At 43.7% G+C, this 27,927-nt stretch overlaps 1 protein-coding gene across 2 annotated transcripts; it reads right to left on the bottom strand.

The window, feature by feature from the left end:
* Positions 1–461: 461 nt before the first annotated feature.
* LOC128377180 (afadin-like) lies at positions 462–27,384 on the bottom strand. 2 transcript variants are annotated; one of them, XM_053337093.1, is made up of 6 exons: positions 27,165–27,384; positions 26,331–26,510; positions 20,480–20,617; positions 12,942–13,506; positions 3,847–3,931; positions 462–1,721 (listed from the first exon to the last, which is right to left on the bottom strand). In XM_053337093.1, exons 1-6 carry the CDS (start codon positions 27,375–27,377, stop codon positions 1,556–1,558), a joined length of 1,347 nt encoding a protein of 448 aa, XP_053193068.1. In that variant the 5' UTR covers positions 27,378–27,384; the 3' UTR covers positions 462–1,555. The 2 variants fall into 2 exon arrangements, with proteins under 2 accessions (XP_053193068.1, XP_053193069.1); XM_053337094.1 differs by having other exon boundaries at positions 13,173–13,506.
* Positions 27,385–27,927: the final 543 nt, after the last annotated feature.

Raw genomic sequence — 27,927 nt, 5'->3', positions numbered from 1 at the left:
TCTCTGAAACAGTTCGCTGATACATATTTAATTAATTAAAAAAAAAAAAAAAAAAAAAACCCAATACGTGTTAATTTTTGTGCAAGTATGTTTTTTTGTTTTTTTTCTCTCCCCACAAAAATAAAATAAAATTTGGAAATAAATATCTGTTAAAAGAATTTTAGATTTTTTTTTTTTAAAGTACGATCAACCTCAATTAAATCTCACACAACTCTGCAATTAATTAAAAAAAAAAAAAAAAAAAAAAAGATGATTTCTATTCATTAAAACAAAAAGAAACAATTACCTCGATTTTTTGTTTTTTGGGAGTTTGAGAAAAAAAAAAACATTTAAAAAAATTGAACTCCACTGACGATGAGGAGCGAGTGAGAGGAAGAGGAGGAGGAAGAGACAGTCCAGTTTAGTTCAGTTTTTTTTTTTTTTTTTTTTCACCATTAAAATAAAATAAAAATGCAGTTAAATCACATTAGTGTTGAAGTTTATTTTTTTAGTAGCCTGGCAGGTTTCTACAGTAGTAAAGAGTGAGACAGTTTGTGGACCCAAATATTTACAGTAATGTTGTGCACTTTAATTATAATAACAAAAAAAAAAAAGAAAAGAAATAAAAAGAAATAAAAAGATCCTTCTCTCTGGACTGTTAAAAATCCTCCAAAGTTTAATATCTAAAAAAAACATCACCAAAAAAAAAAAAAAAAATTAAAAATTAAAATCCCATGCTTTTATTTTGCTAAGGAATGAAATATAACAGTGTTTTCACTCACTGAGAATTTAATTAAAAAATAATTAAAATTAAAAAGAATAAAAGCAATTGAAAAGAAGATTGGTCTGGAGCTCAATCGTGGGCGCATTTCAAAATAAAAGCGTGAAAAAAAAAAAAAAACCATGATGCAAAAGAAAAAAAAATGCATAAAATAAAATTACATCATAAAAATTGTTCATATTTCAGTAAGCTATTTAAAATAAAATTAAAAAAAAAAAATTAAAACGGAGCATTAAACCTTTTTTTTAAATTTCTCCTTTTCACCCCTCGCTTCCACCTCGAGAACCATTTTACACACACACAAAAAGAAATTGACCCCCCCTCCCCAATGCTTTTATTTTGAAAGTGTGATTCTCAAATTTCCCTCCAAACTAGATAATAATTAAAACTTTTATACAGTGCTTTATCATTATATAATCTTTGACAGAGCTTTATATAACGAGGGGAAGAAAAAAAAAAAACTTGTCTTATTTTTTTTTTTAATAAGCCATAAATGTCTCTCTCCTATTTGCAACGATATAGCTACGTCCAAAAAAAATAAAATAAAATAAAGAAAAATAAAAAGAAAGAGTGAATGGTCCAGTTATTCAATGATTAAAATAAAAAATAAAAAAGGTGGAATAATTAAAAACGACACAAACAGGAGGAGACTGGTCGAACCCGGTTTTCTTTTGTCCCAGCGGCACCTGAACGTTACGCCAGGGTGGTGATGTCAGCGTTGAGGTGGCGTTAGGAGTGATAAGGGGTGGTGGTGGGGGGGGGGGGGGGGTGGTCAGGGGTCAGGGGTCAGGGTGACTACTTGGTGTTGAGCTCGTTCTCCAGCTCCATGAGTTTACGTGAAGCTTTTACTTTGTTGGAAACTTCCTTCCCCTGAGAGAAGAGACGCTGGCGCTCCTTGAAGGTGAGACTCTCGGGAGGAGCGCCGCCGCCGCCGCCGGGGATCGAGTTCTCCTGCTCCTGACTGTAACACACACACACAGAGAGACACACACACACACACACACACAGACATTTTATGAGTCCATCTTAATGTTTGGTTTAAAGACCGTGTAAGGTGAATTCAGACATTTTCTTCTAAACACATTAAATAGGTCATAAATGTATTTCTAAAAAATGTGTAAAAAGCATTTCAACCATTTAGATTTGAATTGTGGAGCTAGGCTTCACAAACTGTGTTTCAACATTTCTGTGTTCAGGATTTAGTGATTAGCATAAACCCCCCCCTGCTGCTGTAGAGGTAGAAATACATTCAGCACACACTACTACTACTACAGTCTACAGTTAGCCAGTTAGCTCAGTTAGCCACCGAGTTAGCAACCGAGTTAGCCGCTGAGTTAGCCGCTGAGTTAGCCGTCTAGCTAGCCGCCGAGTTAGCCGCCGAGTTAGCCCCAGAGCTAACCGCTGAGTTAGCAGCAGAAAGCTCTCAGATGTAGCGTCCATGTTTCTGGTAGAGGTGGTGACTTTGATTGACAGGTGACACTTGGTAGGGGGCGGGGCTTCAGTGGACTTTGAACTTTGAAGCCTAATTTCATATATTTAACGATTTTTTTTAATCATTCAAATTTGGCAGGGTGGTTAACAACACACTTTTCTGTGGTATGTCAAACTCAGAACACATATTTATTCTTACTTTACACAGACTTTAAATTCGTTTTATGGAAACTTGTCGTCTGTTCAAAATTGTGAAAGAAGCCAGTAATGGAGCTTTTTTTTTTTTTTGGGGGTAAAATGATCACTGATCACAGATATGCAACCTTTACTGTCATGCTATGTTTCCTATATGTATATTACAACATTGAACTTTTTCTACCATCACATGAGTGAATTCATAATTCATAATAATTTGGGCGACCCAACAGTTTAAATAGAGACATGAGAGGACAGACAGACAGGAAGTAGTGGTTTAAATAGAGACATGAGACAGACAGGAAGTAGTGGTTTAAACAGAGACATGGGAGGACAGACAGACAGGAAGTAGTGGTTTAAATAGAGACATGAGACAGACAGGAAGTAGTGGTTTAAACAGAGACATGGGAGGACAGACAGACAGGAAGTAGTGGTTTAAATAGAGACATGAGACAGACAGGAAGTAGTGGTTTAAATAGAGACATGAGACAGACAGGAAGTAGTGGTTTAAATAGAGACATGAGACAGACAGGAAGTAGTGGTTTAAATAGAGACATGAGACAGACAGGAAGTAGTGGTTCAAATAGAGACATGAGAGGACAGACAGACAGGAAGTAGTGGTTTAAATAGAGACATGAGAGGACAGACAGACAGGAAGTAGAGGTTTAAATAGAGACATGAGAGGACAGACAGACAGGAAGTAGTGGTTTAAATAGAGACATGAGACAGACAGGAAGTAGTGGTTTAAATAGAGACATGAGACAGACAGGAAGTAGTGGTTTAAATAGAGACATGAGAGGACAGACAGGAAGTAGTGGTTTATATAGAGACATGAGAGGACAGACAGACAGGAAGTAGTGGTTTAAATAGAGACATGAGAGGACAGACAGGAAGTAGAGGTTTAAATAGAGACATGAGACAGACAGGAAGTAGTGGTTTAAATAGAGACATGAGAGGACAGACAGACAGGAAGTAGTGGTTTAAATAGAGACATGAGACAGACAGGAAGTAGTGTTTAAATAGAGACATGAGACAGACAGGAAGTAGTGGTTTAAATAGAGACATGAGAGGACAGATAGACAGGAAGTAGTGGTTTAAATAGAGACATGAGAGGACAGACAGGAAGTAGTGGTTTAAATAGAGACATGAGAGGACAGACAGGAAGTAGTGGTTTAAATAGAGACATGAGAGAACAGACAGACAGGAAGTAGTGGTTTAAATAGAGACATGAGAGGACAGACAGGAAGTAGTGGTTTATATAGAGACATGAGAGGACAGACAGACAGGAAGTAGTGGTTTAAATAGAGACATGAGAGGACAGACAGACAGGAAGTAGTGGTTTAAATAGAGACATGAGAGGACAGACAGACAGGAAGTAGTGGTTTAAATAGAGACATGAGAGGACAGACAGGAAGTAGAGGTTTAAATAGAGACATGAGACAGACAGGAAGTAGTCTCACCTCTTCGTCCATTTGTCCCGCGGGTCGTTGTAGACTTCTCCCGATCCTACAACTCCTGCTGAGTTTCCAGTGTACGAGTTAAATCCTGCAGCGAGACGTCAGTCAGTAACGTTCAACATCAAACATCAAACATCAGGAAACATCTGGAGGAGAAGCTGCTGAGTGACGGCTGATAAACATCGCTGGGTTTAAGTTTTTATTGAATTATGTTGAATTTAAATCTTTAAATATTAAATATAAACTATTTATTATCAGTTTAATCAGAAAACTGATAAACACGACTCAGCAGCTTCTACTGTCATCACTGTATTCCTCACAGACCAGCAAGGAAGGAAGGAGGTAAGGAAAGGAAGGAAGGAAGGGAAGAAGGACAGGAGGAGGGAAGGAAAGGAAGGAAGAAGGAAAGGTGGAGGGAAGGAAAGGAAGGAGGGGAGGAAGGAAGGAGGAAGAAAGGAAGCAGGGAAGGAGGGAAAGGAGTTGAGGAGGGAAGGGAGGAAGGAAGGAAGGAAGGAAAGGAGTTGAGGAAGGAAGGTAGGAAAGAAGAGAGGGAGGAATTGGAAGGAGGGAAGGAAAGTTTGAGGAGGGAAGGAAGGAGGGAAGGGAGAAAGGAAGGAGGGAGGAGGGAAGGGAGGGAAGGGAGGAAAGAGGGAAGGAAGGAATTGAAGGAGGTAAGGAAAGTTTGAGGAGGGAATGAAGGAGGGAAGGGAGGAAGGAAGGAAGGAGGGAAGGAAGGGAGGGAGGAAGGAGAGGAGGAAAGGAAGGGAAGGAAGGAAGGAAGGCAGAAACAATCAGATCTTATTAACAGTAGAAGCAGCAGAAGGAAGGAAGGAAGGAAGGAAGGAAGGATGAAGCATTAAAAGCGTTAAAAGCAGCAGACGGTCTGTGGAAGAGTCGGAGAGGTCAAAGGTCGAGTTCATCACCAAACACGTCTGACCTTTAACCCCAAAACATTTTTATTAAGTTCAACAGTTAAAATAAATGTTAATGAGGTTTTAAGATTCAACATGAAGACTCTGATCTCGACCTTTGACCCCTGAAGGAAACGTTAATCAGCTGATTCACGCGTGTCATCGTGTCTCTAGAACCTCCTCACTGCAGACTTTTATTTTGAAATTAAGCTGAGAAACACAACACACTTCCTGTCTCTGTTTTTATATCAGTGAAACATCATCAGGAGCAATAAAACTTTTATAATCTTTAAAAAACAATAAATCTGATAAATAAGAATAAATCTGATCATATTTAAAACTAAATAACTAAAGAAAAGAATAAACTGATGCTGATAATAAAATAATAATTAAAAATAATTAAAAATTGATTATTTAATGTTCAAAAACAAACATTTTAAAGATGAATTTTGGACTAAAGTGATGTCATAAACTATTAAAAGATAAACTAATGACAAATGAAGTCATTATAAAAGTTCATTTCTGGGACATGTTAACTGGACTTTTCTCTATTTTCTGACATTTTACAGATAAAATAATTAATAAATATAATAATCTGAAGATTTATCAGATTTCCAAAATGTTCTGAATAAAATCTGGTTTCACTTTATAAAAGCAGAAATAAAGAGGAATGAGTTCAGAGTGAGAGAAGAAGAGAGACTCTCCTCACTGTTTCACTGACATGATTCAAAACAGAACAGGAAGTGGAACACCTGATCCCCCCGAAACTACAAAATAAGACTCAAGACTAAATGAAGAAGAAGAAGAAGAAGAAGAAGAAGAAGAAGAAGAAGAAGAAGAAGAAGAAGAAGAAGGGGAGGAAGAGGAGGAGGAGAAGGAGGAAGAGGAGGTGAGGAGGAAGACGAAAGGAGGAAAGGAGGAAGAGGAGAGGGAAGAAGAGGAAGATGAAGAAGAAGAGGAGGAGGAAGAGGAGGAGAAGGAAGAAGGGAAGAGGAGGAGGTGAGGAAGAAGAGGTGGAGGAAGAAGAGGAGAAGGAGGAAGAGGAGGAGGATGAAGAAGAAGAAGAAGAAGAAGAAGAAGAAGAAGGGGAGGAAGAGGAGGAGGAGAAGGAGGAAGAGGGAGAGGAGGAAGAGGACGAAAGGAGGAAAGGAGGAAGAGGAGAGGGAAGAAGAGGAAGATGAAGAAGAAGAGGAGGAGGAAGAGGAGGAGAAGGAAGAAGGGAAGAGGAGGAGGAAGAGGAGGAGAGAGAGGAGGAGGAAGAGGAGGAGGAAGAGGAGAGGGAAGAGGAGTAGGGGAAGAAGAGGAAGATGAAGAAGAAGAGGAGGAGGAAGAGGAGAGGAGGAAGAAGAGAGGAAGAGGAGGAGGTGGAAGAGGAGGAGGAGGAAGAGGAGGTGGAAGAGGAGGAAGAGGAGGAGGAAGAAGAAGAAGGAGGAGAAAGAAGAGGAGGAAGAGGATGAGGAAGAAGAGGAAGAAGAGGAGGAGGAAGAGGACGAAAGGAGGAAAGGAGGAAAGGAGGAAGAGGAGGGGGAAGAAGAGGAGGAGGAAGAGGAGGACAAGGAAGAAGGGAAGAGGAGGAGGAAGAAGAAGAGGAGGAGGTGAGGAGGAGAAGGAAGAAGGGAAGAGGAGGAGGAAGAAGAAGAGGAGGAGGTGAGGAGGAAGAGGAAGAAGAGGTGGAGGAGGAAGAGGAAGAAGAGGAGGAGGTGGAAGAGAAGGAAGAGGAGGAGGAAGAAGAGGAGAAGGAAGAAGAGGAGAAAGAGGAGTAGGAGGAAGAGGAGGAAGAAAAGAGGATGAAGAGGAGGAGGAGGAGGAAGAAGAGGAATAGGAGGAAGAAAAGAGGATGAAGAGGAGGAGGAAGAAGAAGAAGAAGAAGGAAGAGGAGGAAGAAGAGGAGGAGGAGGAGGAGGAGGAAGAAGAGGTGAGGCAGAGGAGGCAGAAGAGGAAGAGGAAGAAGAGGAGGAGGAAGAGGAGTAGGAGGAAGAGGAGGAAGAGGAGGAAAAGAGGATGAAGAGGAGGAGGTGGAGGAGGAAGAGGAAGAAGAGGAGTAGGAGGAAGAGGAGGAGGAGGAGGAGGAAGAAGAGGAGGAGGAGGAAGAGGAGTAGGAGGAAGAGGAGGAGGAGGAAGAAGAAGAGGAGGAAGAGGAAGAGGAGGAGAGGAAGGAGGAGGATGAGGAAGAAGAGGAGGAGGAAGAAGAAGAGGAAGAGGAGGAGGAGGAGGTGAGGCAGAGACACAGTGACACAGTGTGAACCTTCAGTTTCATCCAGCTGGCAGCTTCCACACTTCTTCTTTACAGAGGTTTTGGGACAGGATCAAACCGGGGTCCCGAACCCCCCTTAAAAAAACCTAACCCCCCCCCCCCTAAACCCCCCCTCCCAGCTTTAACCCCCCCCCCCCCCTCCCCCCTCCCCAAGAGAACAAAGCGACCGCAGAGCAAACAGAGCAGCTACATTCCTCTCTGGAGCCAAAACACATGAAAACTATACTTCTACCAACGCTGGCCAAGTATGACTTTTATTGTGAAAGGTTGTGACTGACTCTCTTTTATTGTGAAAGGTTGTGACTGTTTTTCTTTTATTGTGAAAGGTTGTGACTGTTTTTTTCTTTTATTGTGAAAGGTTGTGACTGTTTTTCTTTTACTGTGAAAGGTTGTGACTGATTTTCTTTTATTGTGAAAGGTTGTGACTGATTCTCTTTCACTCAGTTTTAGAGTCTAAAGCAGGAGGTCAAACATGAGGCCTGTGGGCCAGAACAGGCCTGTAGAGGGGTCCAATACGGCCCACTTTACTTCTTCCTCTTTTCCTTCCTTCCTTCCTTCTATATTTCCTTCCTTCCAGTGTTCTTTTCTTTCTTTCCTTCTTTCCTTCCACTGTTCTTTTCTTTGCTTCCTTCCTTCCATCTGTCCTTCTATCTTTCCTTCCTGTCTTCTTTTCTTTCCTTCCAGTGTTCTTTTCCTTCCTTCCTTCCTTCCATCTGTCCTTCTATCTTTCCTTCCTGTCTTCTTTTCCTTCCTTCCTTCCATCTGTCCTTCTATCTTTCTTTCCTTCCTTCCAGTGTTCTTTTCCTTCCATCTGTCCTTCTATCTTTCTTTCCTTCCTTCCAGTGTTCTTTTCCTTCCATCTTTCCTTCCTGTCTTCTCTTCCTTTGTCTTCCCTTCCATCCATCTTTCCTTCCAGTCTTCTTTTCCTTCCTTCCTGTAATTTGTCCCTCCTTCCTTCCTCCCTCCCTCCCTTCCATCTTTCTTTCTTGTCTTCTCTTCCGGTCATCTGTCCTTCTTCTTCCCTTTCATCCATCTTTCCTCCCTGTCTTCTTTTCCTCCCTTCCTGTAATTTGTCCCTCCTTCCTTCCTTCCTTCCTTCCTTCCTCCCACCCTTCCATCTTTCTTGTCTTCTCTTCCTTCCTTCCTCCCTTACATCTTTCTTTCTTGTCTTCTCTTCCTTCCTCCCATCTGTCCTTCTTCCCTTTCTTCCCCCTCCTTCTTTCTTTCTTTCTATCCTTCCTCCCTTCCATCTTTTTAATGACCCTTTAATATAAATAAAGTTTGATTCCTCTGCTCTTAAACATATAAAACATTTAATTATTCAACATTTTCTGCTCTGATCTTTTTCTCTCTGCTCCTTTTTTCCTTTTTAAGGAATAACGGCTCCAGGATTGTTTCTCTTGAGGTTTTTCATCCCTTCACCCCCCCCCCCCCCCAAAAAAAAAGGTCAGATTAGAGGCTTTTTACTTTAGGAAGCTGCCAGCTGATCACAATATTAAAAAAACACACTTATAATTAAAACACATGTTTGTTGTAGATCGATATGTGTCAGCGAGGAAGAAGCAGAAGACTCAGGTGTCGACTGGAGAGAGTCACACCTGAACCTCCTGCTGAGCCCTGCAGCTGTTAGAGGAGGGGGGGGGGGGGGCTTTGGTTAGAGGAGGAGGGGGGGGGGGGGGGGGCTTTGCTTTATTTAGTAAAAGCAGCAGAGCAGTTAGAAGACAGACAAGCATCATGAAAAGCTTTTAAACTGCTCACACACACACACACACACACACACACACACACACACACACACACACACACACACAGGAACACAATGAAAGGACGGCCAATAAAAAAAAAAAAGCAGCAGGTAATAAAAAGATAGAAAGAAAGAAAGAAAGAGACAGATATAAATTAAAAAGGTAATTAAAGTTCAGCAGCCTGGTAAAAAAAAAAAAAAGCAATAGACACCAAGCCGGTTACTGGCAGCCAGAGTGCAGTGTGTCTATGTGTGTGTGTGTGTGTGTGTGTGTGTGTGTGATGGGGGGAGTGGGGTGGGGTGGGGGGGTGGGGGGGTGGACCATGCAGATTGTCTCTCTGAGGGGGGGGGGGTGGAGGAGGTGGAGGTGGAGGTGGGGGGATGTTAGTGGGATGTCTTTATATCCTGTGAGGTTTGGTTGTGGTGGTGCGTTTGAGGACCGAGCAGCAGGTAGGAGAAGATGGAATGGCCGGTGCTGCGTTCAAGGACGTTTGTCTGCGGTTGGAATTTAGAGTTTTTTTTTTTTTTTTTTTTTTTTTTAAAGGAAGATAAAGAGCTCATTGTTTCTACGGTTCAATTTAAAGGGTTAAAATGTAGAAAATAAAAGGTATGAATAACTTGTAGAATATATATAGAGGATTATGGTAAAAATGTCTAAGTGGTGTAACCATAAAAACTTTGTACCAAATAATTGAACGTTGCTTAAAAACAGTAAATAGTCAATAAAACACCTTCCTTCCTTCCTACCTAACACCATATCAACTAGTTTGGTATGATCTTACATCCTTCCTTCCTTCCTTCCTTCCTACCTAACACCATATCAACTAGTTTGGTATGATCTTACATCCTTCCTTCTTTCCTTCCTTCCTTCCTTCCTAACCCCATATCAACTAGTTTGGCATGATCTTACATCCTTCCTTCCTTCCTTCCTTCCTAACCCCATATCAACTAGTTTGGCATGATCTTACATCCTTCCTTCTTTCCTTCCTTCCTCCTTTCATTCCTTCCTCTTTTCCTTCTTTCCCCCCTTCCTTCCTTCCTCCTTTCCTTCCTTCTCCCTCCCTCCCTTCCTTGCTTCCTCCCTCCTTTCTCTTCCTTCCTTCCTTCCTTCTCTCCTAAATTCCTTCCTCTTTTCGTCCATACTCCTTTCCTTCCTTCCTCCCTCCCTCCTTACTCCTTTCCTTCCTTCCTTCCTCTTTTCGTCCTTACTCCTTTCCTTCCTTCCTTCCTTCCTAAATTCCTTCCTCTTTTCGTCCTTACTCCTTTCCTTCCTTCCTTCCTAAAGTCCTTCCTCTTTTCGTCCTTACTCCTTTCCTTCCTTCCTTCCTTCCTAAATTCCTTCCTCTTTTCGTCCCTACTCCTTTCCTTCCTTCCTCCCTCCCTTCTTCCTTACTCCTTTCCTTCCTCCCTCCCTGCCTCCTTCCTTACTCCTTTCCTTCCTTCCCTCCTTCCTTCCTCTTTTCGTCCTTACTCCTTTCCTTCCTTCCTCCCTTCCTTCCTAAGTTCCTTCCTCTTTTCGTCCATACTCCTTTCCTTCCTTCCTCCCTCCCTTCTTCCTTACTCCTTTCCTTCCTCCCTCCCTCCCTCCTTCCTTACTCCTTTCTTTCCTTCCCTCCTTCCTTCCTCTTTTCGTCCCTACTCCTTTCCTTCCTCCCTCCCTCCCTCCCTCCCTCCTTCCTTACTCCTGTCTTTCCTTCCTCCCTCCCTCCCTCCCTCCCTCCTTACGGCTGTTCTCACTCGGGTATTAAAGGTCAAACTTCACTATTTTATAACAAAAACTCAACTTTAGATAAATATTAATGCAGCAGAGTTTCATTTCTTCTTCTTCTGTTTAAACATCTGTTAGTTTGACCAAAGTAAAGAAAAGTTATAAAAAGTCCACTTTATAAATATATATTTATATATTTAGGAATTTAATAACTCCTTGAATCTCCTCCTGTTACATTGATAATAAACCAGTGGGATATTTTAGGAGTGTGCTGCCAGCTGACTGCAGTTTGACACGCTCTTATTTTGGAAATCTCTCTCTCTCCAACAAAGAAAAGAAAGGAAAGATTCATATCTTCACATTTTTAATATTTAACCAAGATAAACAGCTTCATGTGTTTTTATACTGAAGGTTTCTGTGACCTGAAGGTGAACTATTTAAACAGCTGTGGAGATTTCTACCAGCAGGGGGCGCTGTTACACTTTCAACAGGAGGTTTTCCTTCCTTCCTTCCTCCCTCTTTCTTTGATTTTCCCTGCTTCTTCCCCCCCTCCCCTTACTCCTTCCTCCTTCCATCCTTCCATCCCTCCTTACTCCTTTCTTTCCTTTCCATCCTCCCTCCTTACTCCTTTCCTTCCTTCTCTCCTACATTCCTTCCTCTTTTCGTCCTTACTCCTTTCCTTCCTTCCCTTCTTTCTTTCTTTCTTCCTTCCTTCCTCCTAACTCCTTTCCTTCCCTCCCTCCTTCCTTCCTTCTTTCCTTCTATTCCTTACTTCCTTCCTCTTTTAGTCCCTCCCTTCTTACTCCCTTCCTTCCTTCCCTTCTCTCCTTACTGCCTTCTTCTTTTCCTCCCTCCCTTCTGTCCATCCTCCTTACTCCTTTCTTTCCTTACTTCCTCCCTTCCTTCTCTCCTTACTTCCTTCCTCTTTTAGTCCCTCCCTCCTTACTCCCTTCCTTCTTTCCCTCCTTCTCTCCTTACTTCCTCCCTACCTCCCTCCCTCCCTCCTATTCCTTCCTTCCTCCCTTTCTACTCTCCTTACTTCCTTCCTCTTTTAGTCCCTCCCTCCTTCCTTCCCCTCCTCTTTTCCTTCCTTCCTTCTCTCCTTACTTACTCTTTTAGTCCCTACCTCCTTACTCCCTTCCTTCCTTCCTTTCCTTCTCTTCTTACTGCCTTCTTCTTTTCCTCCCTCCCTTCCGTCCATCCTCCTTCCCTCCCTCCTTACTCCCTTCCTTCCTTCCTTTCCTTCTCTCCTTACTGCCTTCTTCTTTTCCTCCCTCCCTCCTTCCTTCCTTCCTTGACCTGAGGACAACAGGAGGGTTAAAGAAGATTTAAATGATAAAACTTTCTTTTTTTTCTACTTTCTTTTATTCAAAATATATAATAAATAGATGTTTAAAAAACTAAAAACTAGCTTTAGTGTTTCATCCTGAAGGTTTCTACCAGCAGGGGGCGCTGTTACACATTAAACTGAAGCTTTTTAGGTTTAATTGAGCTCGTTAATAATATAAAGATTTAATAGTTTTATTATTTTAATCAGCCGCAGACAAAGTAGAGTCCTCTCACCCAACAACACCAACCCTGCTGCTGCTGATTCTTTATGTTCATGTTTGATGGATGAGAGCTGAAGCTTTGATCTGATGGTGAGTGTAAAAAAAAAAAAAAAAAAAAAGCCAATGATGTGTCTCCTTCCCTAAAGCCAACACCGCTAAGCAGAGGCACGGGGCGAGGGGGGTAGGGGGGGCGGCAGGAAGTAGAGGGTAGATGGGGGGAGGAGGGGTTGACGGTTGACCTGACATACCCCCCCTGCCCCCCCCACCTCCTCCTCCTCTTCCAAAGCAGCAACCAACCAGACACAAAAGGAGGCGGCGAGCGACAACACCAACAGTACTATGATTGGCTCTGATGGGGTTTTTCTCTCAGCGAGATAAAGAAGGTGCTTTGGTGGCGTGATTGATTATCGATTGCTTTTTTTCTGTTCGCTAACGTGCTGATCGAAGGAGAGGTGTAGGGGGGAGAGGGGGATGGGGGGGTGTAGGGTGATTGGATTGGAAGATGAAAACTGTGGACAAACCAACATGAATATAAAAATAAATTACAACAATGACGATTTTGATTGAGGAGGAGGAGGGAGGGAAATAAAAAGGAAGGGAGGGGGGGGAAATTTCCAACATATATATAATAACGAACGTAAAAGCGATTGAATGAATAAATGAATGAATGAATGAATGAAGGGGGGGAGTAGGGGGGGAAAAAACGGATCGAATTTAAAAAGGAGAATTTGGACAAACAAGGAAGAGGAAATAAAAAAAATAAGAGGAGGCGGTGGAGGTGAATAAAAAGACTCACTACTGGAAAAAAACATTTCTAATAAACTACTAAAATGAACAGATGAGACGGATGAGAGGGAGGTGTGGGGGAGCGCCGTGAGCACGAGCCTGACTCCTCCTCTCCTCCTCCTCCTCCTCCTCTCTCCGGTTCTACCTTTAACGCCTCCCGGGGGGACGGAGCTGGGTTTGGCAGGAAGGGGGGGGCCTGTACTGTTGGAGTTGTTGTTGAATGGCGGCTGGAACGAGGCAGACAGGAAGATGCCGTCGGAAAGAGGGCGCGGCTTTCGGGCAGTGGGCGGCGGCTGAGGCCTGCCGTGATTGGGCGAGGAGGCGGACGCCGGGAGGTCGCCGTACGACTTCCGCGTCGCCGACAGCTTCACCTGACCTGATTGGCCGATGCCGCCGCCGCCGCCGCCGCCGCCGACTGCTTTGGTGGCTTCCTCATCGTCATCCTCGTCGCCCGCGTAGGAGACGAACTTGGCGGTGTAGAGCGTGTCGGGGGAGGCAACCTGGGTTTTGAGGTAGGAGGTGTTTCTCTGTGGGGGTGGCGGGGGGTTGTTAGTAGGGTTGTGGGGGGCGGGGGGTTGGTAGTCCCGGGGCAGAGGGGGCCGATACAGACCGGCGGGCTCGTCGGGCGTCAGCAGCTTTCTCTCCGCCTCTTCGTGCTGCCGGCGCCGCCCGGCTTCCAGGCGAGTGTAGTACTCCTCCTCCTGTCTCCTCTATGAGGGGGAGGGGGGGGGTGAAGGGGAGGTGGGAGGAGAACCTGTTAGTATGCTCCTCTTTCATTGGTTCTCACCTCAGCAGTGGACACTCATCTCGGGGCTGAAGCCACTAAACTACAGGTTACTACAGGTCAAAGGTCACACAACTCCTCCAACACGAGAGGTCACTACAGGTCAAAACAAGAGGTCACTACAGGTCAAGACACTCTAATTATTAAATCCTATTAATTAAGTCAGTTGATTAAAGCTGATTATAATACTTTAATGATCATATATTATAAAAAACATACAGTCTTATCTCTATTTGATGCTTTTTATGATCGTCTGCTTATTTAAAATGTCTTTAAGTAGCTTAAACTACAGGTCACTACAGGTCAAATGTCATGAGTCTGACACAAGAGGTCACTACAGGTCAAATGTCAGTCTGACACAAGAGGTCACTACAGGTCAAATGTCATGAGTCTGACACAAGAGGTCACTACAGGTCAAATGTCATCAGTCTGACACAAGAGGTCACTACAGGTCAAATGTCATCAGTCTGACACAAGAGGTCACTACAGGTCAAACGTCATCAGTCTGACACAAGAGGTCACTACAGGTCAAACGTCATCAGTCTGACACAAGAGGTCACTACAGGTCAAACGTCATCAGTCTGACACAAGAGGTCACTACAGGTCAAATGTCTACCTGACACAAGAGGTCACTACAGGTCAAATGCCATCAGTCCGACACAAGAGGTCACTACAGGTCAAATGTCTACCTGACACAAGAGGTCACTACAGGTCAAATGTCTACCTGACACAAGAGGTCACTACAGGTCAAATGTCAGTCTGATACAAGAGGTCACTACAGGTCAAATTTCAGTCTGACACAAGAGGTCACTACAGGTCAAATGTCAGTCTGACACAAGAGGTCACTACAGGTCAAATGTCATCAGTCTGACACAAGAGGTCACTACAGGTCAAATGTCAGTCTGACACAAGAGGTCACTACAGGTCAAATGTCAGTCTGACACAAGAGGTCACTACAGGTCAAACGTCATCAGTCTGACACAAGAGGTCACTACAGGTCAAATGTCATCAGTCTGACACAAGAGGTCACTACAGGTCAAATGTCATCAGTCTGACACAAGAGGTCACTACAGGTCAAACGTCATCAGTCTGACACAAGAGGTCACTACAGGTCAAATGTCAAGAGGTCACTACAGGTCAAACGTCAGTCTGACACAAGAGGTCACTACAGGTCAAACGTCATCAGTCTGACACAAGAGGTCACTACAGGTCAAATGCCCGTCCAGTTGACCGATCACTGTGCACCCCCGCTTGGTTCCAACGCTTCGTGTGCTCCCATTTTTCCGATTTCAGCGTTATAAAATATTTATATTTCCATCCATAAACAGTTTTATAGTTTTATAAAGTGGTTTAACCGCGTCGCTCTAAACTGGTGGACATTTAACCCTTTACATACTGTTCATAATTAGTCTCTGCACTAATTCACATTCATTAATTCTTTAATAAATGTTTATTTATTAATCTTATGGGGGGGAAAAAAGACCACAAGGCAAAATTTCAAAGTAAAAGCATTAGTGGTGATAAATTTGAGTTATTTTTCTGTAATATTCACACTTTAAGTTATCCAGCGGGCCGGATTGGACCTGTTGGAGGGCCGATTCTGGCCCATGGACCATATATTTGACACTGCTGGTCTAGGAGAACATTTTATAGAATATGAAGAATATAAGAACATGTTTTATAGATGATTTTTTTAATTTACTTTTTTATTAAACACAGCTCAAACTTGTGCTTTTGCATATATATAAAACTGTGTATCAGCATTTTATTAATTTTCTTATAAACTGAGTCTCATTAGGGAAACTCTGACTAAAATAAAATATATATATGATGTTTTTACAGCTTTTAAATGTCAAAAATGGATCAAATTTGGACATCAACTTCATAAAAATGAACAAAAATGAAGCATTTTATTTCCATCTTTATATATATAGGGTCTCATTACTCAATATCCACCTAGAGGAAATGATTATATGGTGATTTTACAGCTTTTAAATGTAAAGAAATGGGTAAAATCTGACTGTGAACAGCATGTAAAGGGTTAAAATAAAAACTGGACCACCCTGTCTGTCATCTCTGTGTGTGTATATATGTGTGTGTGTGTGTGTGTGTGTGTGTGTGTATATATGTGTGTGTGTGTGTCTCAGTTTATTCTTGGTGGTTTTTGTGGGTTTTTATATATTCTGACTGGAGCCCACCCTGCCTGCCTGTCTGAGCTCTAACATCTCCACACTGCTGCTGCTGCTGCTGGAGGAGGAATGTGTTTAGATTTCGGAGGGGGTGGGTGGGGGGGGGGGGGTTTGGGAGCTCGGAGTTCGACCCGGCTGCTCCTTTGCTTGTGTCGACGCCTCTGATGATGCTCGCTTCTTATTTAAAGGGTCCGTTTCATGTCGTAGCTCATGTTGGTGGTGTTGTTGTTGGTGGGGCCTTGAATGAGCTCAAACTTCAAATCCAGCCCAGTTGGAAATCTGAAGAAACTGGGAGGCATTAGTGGGACTGAATGAATGAATGAATGAGTGGGTGGGTGGGTGGGTTTGGGGCTGCTTTCTGAGTATGTACAGTATGGATGAGGGCGAGTATGAGGCGGGTGGACGAGTGTAGATATCCGTTTTTTTAAACATGTGTGTGAATGTAAAAAGTGGTTTTCGGTTGTGGTTGTGGAGGAAAGGGGAGGAGGAGGAGGAGGAGGGAGGGAAGGGGGGCGGCATTCCCTCGAGTATAACGAATCTGAAGCGATGCTGAATGAAATGATAACAGAAATTAAATTATAATTAAAATTAAATTGAAATAATAATAATAATAATAACTGCTTTCCTTTTTTTTTTTTTTAGAAATGAAATAATAACCAACACGACAACGAGAACAACGAGAACACGATGGGAGTCCCATGCTGGAGGTGGGTGGGAGCACATTACGTCATCACAGAGGAGGAGGGGGGGTCCGGGGGGGGGGGGGGGGTCGGGGGTCGGGGGTGCACAGGATGGAGGACATGCAACTGACGTCATAACAGTCAACATTAAATAAAACAACAGCACATTAACATCAATTAATATCACATATGTTACACTAACTGTCATATTTCTTCTTCTCTTGTTTAAAACTTCACTAATTAACCTTTAAACAGACAGGAAGTGGAAATACAGTCCTACTTATCTCCAAACATTTATATATTTTAACCCTCCTGTTATCCTCGAGTCAAGGAGGATGTTAGGAGGGAGGGAGGAAGGAAGGAAAGGTAGGAGGGAAAGAGAGAAGGTAGGAGGGAAAGAGAGAAGGAAGGAGGGAGGGAGGGAAGAATGGAAGGGAGTAGGAGGTAGGAAGAAGGGGGGAAAGAGAGAAGGAGGGAGGGAGGGAAGGAGGGAATGAAGGTAGGAGGGAAAGAAAGAAGGAGGGAAAGAGAGAAGGAGGGAGAGAGGGAAGAAGAAAGGAAAGAAAGAGAGAAGGAGGGAAGGGAGCAAAAAAGGACAGAAGAAAGGAGGATGGAAGGGAGGGAGGACAGAAGGAAGGATGGAAGGGAGGAAGAAGGAAGGAAGGTAGGAGGGTAGGAGGAAGGAAGGAAGGAAAAAGGAAGGAGGGAGGGAGGGAGGAAGAAGGAAGGAAAGAAGGAAGGGAGGGAGGGAGAAAGGAAGGAAGGGAGGGAGGGAGAAAGGAAGGAAGGGAGGAGGAAAGAAGGAAGGAAGGAGGGAAGGTAGGAAGGAAAAGAGGTAGGGAGGAAGGAGGGAAGGAAGGGTGGAAGGTAGGAGGGAGGGAGGAATGAAGGAAGGACGGTAGGAGGGTCGGAGGAAAGAAGGAAGGAAGGTAGGAGGGAGGGAGGAAAGAAGGAAGGAGGGAGGGAAGAAGGATAGACGGAAGGACAGACGGAAGGAAGGAAGGAAGGAAGGAAAGAAGGAACAGTCAGAACAGACGGGTCAATTTGACCCGGGAGGACGACAGGAAGGTTAAAAATCTAAGACGATATCTATAAAACATTAATTTATTGCCGAGCCCTGGAATAAAAAACACTTTAAAAACATTTCAGTGGTTAAAAAAATATACAACCTGCACCTTTAATATTCTGATATAAGCTTTAAAACAGGGGTGTCAAACATGCGGCCCGAGGGCCAGAACCGGCCCGCCGAGGGGTCCAATCCGGCCCACTTTCCTTCCTGTGTTCTTTTCCTCCCTTTCTTCCTTCCATCTCTCCTTCCTCCCTTTCTTCCTTCTGTCCTTCCTCCCTTTCTTCCTTCTGTCCTTCCTCCCTTTCTTCCTTCTGTCCTTCCTTCCATCTGTCCTTCCTCCCTTTCTTCCTTCTGTCCTTGCTACCTTTCTTCCATCTGTCCTTCCTACCTTTCTTTCTTCTGTCTTTCCTACCTTCCTTTCCATCTCTCCTTCCTCCCTTTCTTCCTTCTGTCCTCCCTTCCTTCCATCTGTCCTTCTCCCTTTCTTCCTTCTGTCCTTCCTCCCTTTCTTCCTTCTGTCCTTCCTCCCTTCTTCCTTCTGTCCTTCCTCCCTTTCTTCCTTCTGTCCTTCCTTCCATCTGTCCTTCCTCCGTTTCTTTCCTCCTTCCTTTTGCCTGTCTTTCCTTCCTTCCCTTCTTATTTCCTTCCCTCCTTCCTTCCTTCCTTTCTTCCTTTTGTCCTTCCTCCCTTCCTTCCATCTGTCCTTCCTCCCTTTCTTCCATCTGTCCTTCCTCCCTTTCTTCTATCTGTCCTTCCTCCCTTTCTTCCATCTGTCCTTCCTCCCTTTCTTCCTTCTGTCCTTCCTTCCATCTGTCCTTCCTCCGTTTCTTCCCTCCTTCCTTTTGCCTCTTTCCTTCCTTCCCTCCTTCCTTCCTTCCTTTCTTCCTTCTGTCCTTCCCCCCTTTCTTCCATCTGTCCTTCCTCCCTTTCTTCCATCTGTCCTTCCTCCCTTTCTTCCTTCTGTCCTTCCTTCCATCTGTCCTTCCTACCTTTCTTCCTTCTGTCTTTCCTACCTTCCTTCCATCTCTCCTTCCTCCCTTTCTTCCATCTGTCCTTCCTCCGTTTCTTCCCTCCTTCCTTTTGCCTGTCTTTCCTTCCTTCCCTTCTTATTTCCTTCCCTCCTTCCTTCCATCTTTTTAATGATCTGTCCCACATCAGATCAAATTGGTCTGCATGTGGCCCTTGAATGAAAATGAGTTTGACACCTCTGCTTTAAAAGATTTAAATGTTTTAAATGAGCAGAGGTCTGATCGGTGGGTCGACAGTAAACACGCTAAAATAATGACATCATGATGACATCACAATCACACAACACAACAATACACACACTGGGGGGGGTCGTTTGATTTAACACACAGGACACAGACGGACGGGTGGAGCTTAGACTGTTCAGACCGCTGCTCATTTAAATCTAACTTCTTTAACACATTATAATAATCTCAATAAGTCTCTTTATTAATATTCTGTATAAATAAAAAAGAGTGAAGAAAAACAGGTTAAGTTATTAACATCATGATTCAGAGGATCTGTGAAAGTATTCAGAGTTAGTTAGTTATAAATGTAACCTTCCTGTCGTCCTCCCGGGTCAAATTCTTCCTTCCTTCCCTCTTTCCTCCCTTCCTTCCTTCTTTCTTTCTCCCTCCTTTCCTCCCTTCCTTCCCTTCCTCCATCCTTCTTTCCTTCCCTTCCTCCCTTCGTTCCCTCCTTCCTTCTTTCTTCCTTCCTCCGTCCATTCCTTTCCTCCCTCCCTTCCTTCGTTACTTCCCTTCCTCCTTTCTTTCCTTCCTTCCTTCCTTCCTCCCTTCATTCCCTCCTTCCTTCTTTCTTTCCTCCCTCCATTCCTTCCTACTTCCTCCCTCCCTTCCCTTCCTCCTTCTTCTTTCCTCCCTTCCTTCCTCCCTCCCTCCTTTCCTTCCTTCCATCCATCGTCCCTCCTTTCCTTCATTCCTCCCTCCCTCTCATCCTTCCGTGACTTGAGGACAACAGGAGGGTTAATAGATTTTATTTAAAATGGATTTAATGGATCAAATAAAATGAAAATCTCTCATTTTAAGATTCAAGAAAAATACATTTAATCCATTTTATATTAAATCTATAACAATCTGAATACTGTTCAGGGTTAAACTGATATATTCCCTCCCTCCCTCCCTCCTTCCTTCCTTCCTTCCTTCCTTCCTCCCTCCCTCCATCTTTCTTTCTTTCCTCCCCCCTTCCTTCTTCCCTCCTTCCTTCTTTCCTCCCTCCCTCCTTCTCTCTTCCCTCCCTTCCTCCCTCGTTTCCTTCCTTCCTTCTTTCCTCCCTCCCTCCCTCCTTCTGCCTACCTTCCTCCCTCCCTCCTTCCCTTCTTTCCTCCCTGCTTCCCTCGTTTCCTTCCTTCCCTCCCTCCTTCCTTCCTTCCTCTCTCCTTTCCTTCCTTCTTCCTCCTTCCCCCCTTCCTTCTTTCCTCCCTCCTTCCTTCTTTCCTCCCTCCCTCCTTCTGCCTACCTTCCTCCCTCCATCCTTCTCTCTTCCCTCCCTTCCTCCCTCGTTTCCTTCCTTCCTCCCTCCCTCCCTCCCTCCCTCCTGCCATCCTTCCTCCCTCCCTCCTTCCCTTCTTTCCTCCCTCCCTCCTGCCTTCCTTTCTCCCTCCCTCCCTCCTGCCTTCCTTCCTTCCTCCCTCCCTACCTCCCTCCTGCCTTCCTTCCTCCCTCCTTCCTTCCTTTCTCCCTCCCTCCTCCCTCCTCTCCTTCCTTCTTTCCTCCATCCCTCCATCTCTCTTTTCTTTCCTCCCCCTACCTTCCTCCTTCCCTTTCCTTCCTTCCTCCCTTCCACCCTCTTTTCCTCCCTTCCTTTTATGTTTTAATGGAAAACTCTCATCCTGTAAACCCTGATATCAGTCAAACCCTGATAGATTCTTTTAAAAGTTGAAATATAAAACGACATAAAATCATTTTTCTGCATCTTTAATAAAAGTTTCCCGACCTTCTCCTCGGCCTCGGTTCGCTTGGCTCTCTCCTCCTCTCTCCATCTCCTCTCCTCCTCCTGCTTTGCTCGCTCCTCCGCCTCACGCTTACGAATCTCCTCCAGCTGCTGCTTACGTCGCCTCTCCTCGTCCTGCAACTGCACACACACACACACGCACGCACGCACACACACACGCGCACACACACACACACACACACACACACACACACAGAGAGCAGCATGCACAGAGGCACACAGCAGAGAGAAGCACACATGCACACAGTTAGTCTCTCTCATTGATTTCAGCAGCTTTAAAAACACATTAAACAAGCTGGTTCACTTCTAAAATGTGTGTGTGTGTGTGTGTGTGTGTGTGTGTGTGTGTGTAATATGAAGTAGGTCGGATTCGTCTCACAGGGCTGCTCCAGAGGGGTGGAGCAGAGCAAACACAGCACAAGCAGATGCACACACACACACACACACACACACAGCTCAACGTGCAGACAACAACAACATCATGCTTAAAACCCCCAAAAACAACACAACGCCTCTTTACCCCTTTTCCACCGAGCTGGAGCTGGTGCTGGTACGGAGCCAGAGCCTGACTAAGCACCGGTTCTTTGCTTTTCCACCATCAAAGCTCCAGCCCCGAGCCTCAGAACGGGAGCCAGAGCAAAACCGATTACGTCCATGGGCTGGGCTAACGTTTATTAGCCGGCTAGTGGGGTTAATGTTTATTAGCAGGCTAGTGGGGCTAATGTTTATTAGCGGGCTAGTGGGGCTAACATTTATTAGCCAGCTAGAGGGGCTAACGTTTATTACCACGGCTAGTGGGGCTAACGTTTATTAGTTGACTAGTGGGGTTAACGTTAATTAGCAGACTAGCGGGGTTAACGTTATTAGCAGACTAGCGGGGTTAACGTTCATTAGTCGGCTAGCGGGGCTAACGTTATTAGCAGACTAGTGGGGCTAACGTTTACTAGCCGGCTAGCGAGGCTAACGTTATTAGCAGACTAGCTGGGTTAACGTTCAGTAGCTGACTAGCGTGGCTAACGTTCATTTACAGAGGGTTAAAGATTTGTTAATTTAAAGTACTATTTTTATCTTTTTTTTTGCCAGAGCTGTCTTCTCCTTCTTTTCTTCTTCGTCTTCGTTTCCGGCAGGCTAGATGCCTTGCGCCATGTTGCTGCCTCTCACTGGTGAATCATGGAAGTGCGCGCTGGCTACGTTATACGGTGACGTAATCACGTGGCGCCTTGCTGGTGGAAAAGCAACAGGTTGGTAAGAGGTGCTGGCTCCAGCTCTAGCTCCGAACCAGCACTGGCTCTAGCACTGGCTCCGAACCAGCACTGGCTCTAGCACTAACTCCGAACCAGCACTGGCTCCGAACCAGCATTGGCTCCAGCACTAGCTCCGAACCAGCACTGGCTCCGAACCAGCATTGGCTCCAGCACTAGCTCCGAACCAGCACTGGCTCCGAACCAGCAGTGGCACCAGCACTAGCTCCGCACCAGCACTGGCTCGAGCACTGGCTCCGAACCAGCACTGGCTCTAGCACTAGCACTGGCTCCAGCACTGGCTCCGAACCAGCACTGGCTCCGAACCAGCACTGGCTCCGAACCAGCACTGGCTCCGAACCAGCACTGGCTCTAGCACTAGCTCCGAACCAACACTGGCTCCGAACCAGCACTGGCTCCGAACCAGCACTGGCTCCAAACCAAAATAAAAAGAGAGAGAACACAGAAGAGGCTCACAGCTGATCACACAGATGCACGAATGAATGAATGAATGAATGACACAACATCATGATGCTGCCTTGCTCAAAGCTCAGGCAGCGACTCTCATGCATTAACCCCCCCAAACCCCAACTCCCCTTCACCCACCCCCCCCTCCTCCTCTATGAAGCATTCAGCCATGCAGCCCCCCCCCCCCCCGTCTTCCCCTCTATATGCACTCAAAACATCTCTGCAGATCAGAATCACCACTTTAGTATTTTATTTTGGCGGGAGTTTATTTTGAGTGTATAAAGAGAAGTAGCCCCCCCCCCCCCAATCCCAGGACCACCTCCTCTTTCACTAATTACCCCCCCCCCCCAGCCCCTCCCCTTCCCCAAACACACACACACACACACAGTAGTCCAGATGGGTGGTAAAGAGACAAAATTCGGAAAAAACAACCAACGGGCAGGAGGGCGACCCAGACAGAAAACAGGAAGTGATGTCGGAAGGGGGTAAGGGGGGGGGGGTGTCATTATTAAACAGGAAGAACATACCAAGTCTAGAACAGAGATAGCTGGGACAGCAGTCTGCTGCTGAAGAGGAGGAAGAAGAAGAAGAGAAGAGAGAGGAGAGAGTGAGAGGCGAGATAGACGGCAAAAAAAGAAAGAGAGAAAGAGCGAGAGAGAGAGAGAGAGAGAGAGAGAGGAGGGGGGAGAGCGAGCGAGGGGGTGGGGGGGGTAACTAAAGAGGAGGAGGAGAGTAAAGAAAGAGTAAGAAAAGAAAGAAAGGAGTGGGGGAGAAACTGAGAATAAAATAGAAATAAAAGAAGGGAGGAGGACATTAAAGTGAAAACATTGCTGCTGTGCTGCTCAGGGACTCTTATTTTGTAAAGCCCGTCACATCCCTACCACTTCCTGTCACTGATTTCAGCCTTTAAAACTGTAAAAATTAATGTTTTAATAAGTGAATTTATTTTAATTTAAGTACTTAAAGTGGCAAAAAGCAGCTCCTTCTCTTCTTCCTCTGCTAGTTTTCACTTTATTTTATATATTTTATTTAACTTAATTATTATTTATTGAAGATATTTATATTTTTTTCTATAAACTTTCCTGCTGTAATATAAATTCATCATCTCAGGTCTAATATCTTCACTTGTTTCTACAGTTTTTCCTTTTGCTGAATATTCTCTTTAAATTAAAATAAATTAAATGACAGAGTTCAGTTTAGACCTGCTCTATGTAAAAATGCATTAAGACAACTTCTGCAGTGATTTGGTGCTATATAAATAAAAATTGATCAAATTAATTAAATAATTAGTCTTATTTAAAGGCTGAATTTAATGCTTTATTTGTCACGTTCTTGCTTTCTCTAGTTTCTTGACTTATTTATATCATTTAAATTAAAGTATAAACCTACTAAAAAGCTTTAATTCTACTTATTTAAAGGCACAAATGATTAAACATCCACATTAACTAATAATACTCCTAACAGGAAGTTAAATAGTTTGTATCTCTGCCTGTTTAAAGGTTAATTAAATCTTTAATTTTAATAATAATATATTTGTTATAGGGCTGGGTGATATGAGCAGATATTAAATATATTTAAAGTCTGAATTTATAATGAATTAAATGACTAATAGTGACAGGAAGTGAACTCTCGGCTTGTTTATTTCTATCTTGCATTTATTAATTAATGTGTTTATTATCCTTATTTATTTATTTAAACATTATATATATTAAATATTTATCTTGCACTTTAAAATCAACTCAAAATCAATTCTATTGACTATTTGCTTTAGGTTTTACTCTTTAAACTTCTTTTATTTGTTGCTTTATTACTTTTATTCTATGTATATTTTTACTATTATTACTCTTATACTTAATATCACTATCACTTTTTACTATACTATTATTTTTTTAATTAGTTTTTATACTTATTTATTGTTTTTTATTCTTTTATTGACTTTCTTGTATTTTTATTGTCCACTTTGCTGCTTTAATAATGTAAATTTCCTCATCGTTGGATTAATAAAGGAATATATTATCTTACCTTATCTATCTATATATATATATCTTTAGTTAATATACTTTAAATAAACTTTACATTCTGCTCTGATTTATCTTTATTCTCTTTTTACTGAAGGTTCATCGCAGCCAGAAAGAGTTTAAAAAGAGTCAAAAACAGAAAAATCCAGGTGATTAAATCCAGTTTAAAGAACAGTTTCATTATTAATAAATAAATAAATAAATTAATAAATAAACCAAACACTCATCAACCTTCCACCAAACACCCAGTCACATCTCACATCTCATCATAATAAAAAAATAAGATAAAAAGAATAAAAAGTGTAAAAACTTCCATTTCTCTCTTTAACTACAGGAAAATATACAATATAAATAAATTAAATAGACTATAATAATCATCCAAATCTACCTGAGCATGATCCAAAATAATATTAATAATAATTAATTAAATAATAAAGTGAATAAAAGTGAATAAAAGTGAATAAAAGTAATATTAATCTCCTTTTTTTTCCCCTAGGATGCTGAGAATCATTGTTCTTGCTTTGCTGCATTTGCATCATATGAGAACGATTCTGCTTATAAATGATTAAAAAACTATAAGAAATATATTAATTTATGTTATATTTTATATTTATAATATATTTAAGTCTTATTTATTACTAATAATGTGTTAAAAACTGCTCTAAAAATGTCAAAACAGTCTTAAAACAGTCGTATCTTCACACAGTTTCTTCCATATGAAGTAAATGCAGCATAGCAACAATCTGGGGGCTCTACTTCCTAACCGCCCCCCCCCCCCTCCTCCCTCCCTCCCTCCCATTTACCCCCCCTCATCCCGCCCCCCTCCAGCCAATTTAAGCAGCAGCTCAGCATGGCAAAGCGATGACAGAAGCATGTTGCAGATGCACATTGCAGGACATTCATAGTGGGAGGAGCTTCCTAAAGTCTGCACATCCACTTCCTGTTCTACTTCCTCTTTCTTCTTTTCCCTCCATCAGGCCTGACACTTCCTGTGGCTCGCCCTTCCTCCTGCACTCAACATGATTGATCTCTTATAACCCTCACACACTGTTCACAGTCTAATTTAACCCTTGTGTTAACATTTAGAAAGCAGGAAATACGGTAAAGTTTCTTAACAATACGATACTTCCTTTCAAAATAAAAGCACAAAAAGCAGCTAAAATATAATCTAAAGTTTTTTATTTCTGAGCTCAACCAGATGTTTAAATGGAAAACTATCTATTCTATTTTAAATGTATTTATTTGGATAAACCCTTTGAGATGCATCATCTTGTTTTGGAGGGGGTCCAGATATTAATAAATCGACTTCCTGTTTAATATAAAGTGCCACATTTTAATATATAGAGCTTTAACATTGTTTTGCATCCTACAAAATAAAAGAATTGAGTGGTAAACACACACAGGAGCTAAAGCTGCAGCTCCCAATGCAGGTAGACCGGCTCCCAATGCAGGTAGACCAGCCCCCAATGCAGGTAGACCAGCCCCCAATGCAGGTAGACCAGCTCCCAATGCAGGTAGACCAGCTCCCAATGCAGGTAGGCTGGAATCTACCTGCATTGGGAGCTGGTCTACCTGCATTGGGAGCTGCAGCAATTGTGCTTTTTAGCAGCTCCGGATAAAAACTTCAATGACTTTTTTTTCTTGCCGTTGCCGTGGCGACACTGGCATTTTGTTTTGGAGGTGCGGGGGAAAAAGCTGCTCTGGTTAACTTCACTGACTTTTTTTTTTTTTCTTGCCGTTGCCATGGCGATACTTGCATTTTGTTTGGACTCGTGCACGCTCAGAGGGAAAACTGATGTGCCAGGAGAATTTCAAAATAAAAGCGCATCGATGCTGTTGGTTTGTTGCTCATTAAATCAATGTCTAATATAATTCATATTTATTTTTCTCCATAAATAAGAAGTTATGAATGATTTGATAGAGACTAAGCATAAAGAGTCTGATTATGAACAGTATATGAGGGTTAAAATATGAGCTGTGAGCTTTTAATCACCACTTCCTGTTCCTCTTCCTTCATCCTCTTCCTTAAAGTGTTTATTCGTTTACTCTTCTATCGTTCATTTCCTCTCCTCCCCCGTCTCCTCCTCCCCTCCCCCGTCTCCTCACCCTGGCTCTCTTCTCGGCCTCCAGCCTCTGCATGATCATCATGGTGTCCACGTCCTCGTCGTCTTCCTCCTCCTCGTCTTCGTCGCTCTGCTTGGACTCCTGCAGGCGTTTCTGGAACTGCCACTCCAGCATCAGCTTCCTGAGCCGGTCGCTCTCCTCCGCCGTTCGCTCCGGCTTCGACTGGGACACAAAACAGTAACACAGGTTAAACTGGTTATACTGGTTTAGACTTCATCTGTCAGCATTTCAACCATTTAGATTTGAATTGTGGAGCTAGGCTTCACAAACTGTGTTTCAAGATTTCTGTGTTCAGGATTTAGTGATTAGCATAAACCCGCCCCTGCTGCTGTAGAGGTATAAATACATTCAGCACACACTACTACTACTACAGTCTACAGTTAGCTAGTAGCTGAGTTAGCTGCCGAGCTAGCCGCCGAGCTAGCAGCCGAATTAGCCGCAGAGCTAGCAGCTGAGTTAGCAGCAGAAAGCTCTCAGACGTAGCGTCCATGTTTCTGGTAGAGGTGGTGACTTTGATTGACAGGTGACACTTGGTAGGGGGCGGGGCTTCAGAGGCTGATAAGACGGACGGAAGGTAAAAAGGGAGGAAAAAAGGAAAGAAAGGAGGAAGGAAAGAAAGGAAGGAGGGAAGGAATGAAAGAGGATGGAAAGGAAGGAAATGAAGGAAGGAAGGAAGGAAGGAGTAAGGAAGGAAGGAAGGTAGGAGGGAGGGAAGGAAAGGAGGGAGGAAGGAAGGAAAGGAAGGACAGACGGAAGACAGGAGGGAATGAAAGGAGGGAGGAATGAAGGGAGCTCTAGCTCTAGTTTCGGACCCACCTGCAGCTCCTGGATCTCTTTGTCCAGCAGGTCTACGATGTGAAGCTGCTGCTGCTTCTCGGCCTTCTCTCGGGCGTCTCTCTTCCAGGGGTCAGGAGACAGACTGTCGCTGGACGTCAGCTCCTCCTTACTGATGGTGATGTACTGCAGGTCTCTCCTCTCGATGGTCCGGGGCTGCTGCTGGGGGAGCAGCTCTCTGATCACCGTATCCATGGCGACTGCAGGGGGGAGCAACACAGCCGGGGTTATTATCAGGGGTTAATATCCGGGGGGGGGGGGGGGGGGGGGGAGTAAATATTTAAACTTCCTGTCGTCCTACAGGGGCAAAATGACCCCGTCTGGTCCTTATTTCCTCCCTTCCTTCCTTCCTTCCGTCTGTCCTTACTCCCTCCCTCCTCCTTTACTTCCCTACTTCCTTCGTTTCCTTCCTCCCTCCTTCTCTTTCTTTCCTTCCTTTCCTTCCCTCCTCCCATCCTCCCTCTATTCTTTCTTTCCTTCCCTCCTCCCATCCTTTCCTCCCTTCTTCCTCCCTCCCTCCCTCCTTTCCTTCCTTCTTCCTCCCTCCCTTCCTTCCTCCCTCCCTCCCTCCCTCCCTTCTTTCCTACCTCCCCTACCTCCCTTCCTTATTTACTTTCCTTCCTTCCTCCCTCCCTTCCTTCATTCTTCCTCCCTCCCTACTTTCCTTCATTCTTCCTGCCTTCCTCCCTTAATTCTTCCTCCCCTCCTTCCTTCCTCCCTCCCCTCCTTCCTTGCTCCCTCCTTT

The sequence above is a fragment of the Scomber japonicus genome, chromosome 17 (genome assembly GCF_027409825.1).
Source record: "Scomber japonicus isolate fScoJap1 chromosome 17, fScoJap1.pri, whole genome shotgun sequence".
NCBI lineage: Eukaryota > Metazoa > Chordata > Actinopteri > Scombriformes > Scombridae > Scomber > Scomber japonicus.
The sequence above is the reverse complement of the archived record's forward strand: the minus strand, read 5'-3'. Positions and strand labels throughout refer to the sequence as shown.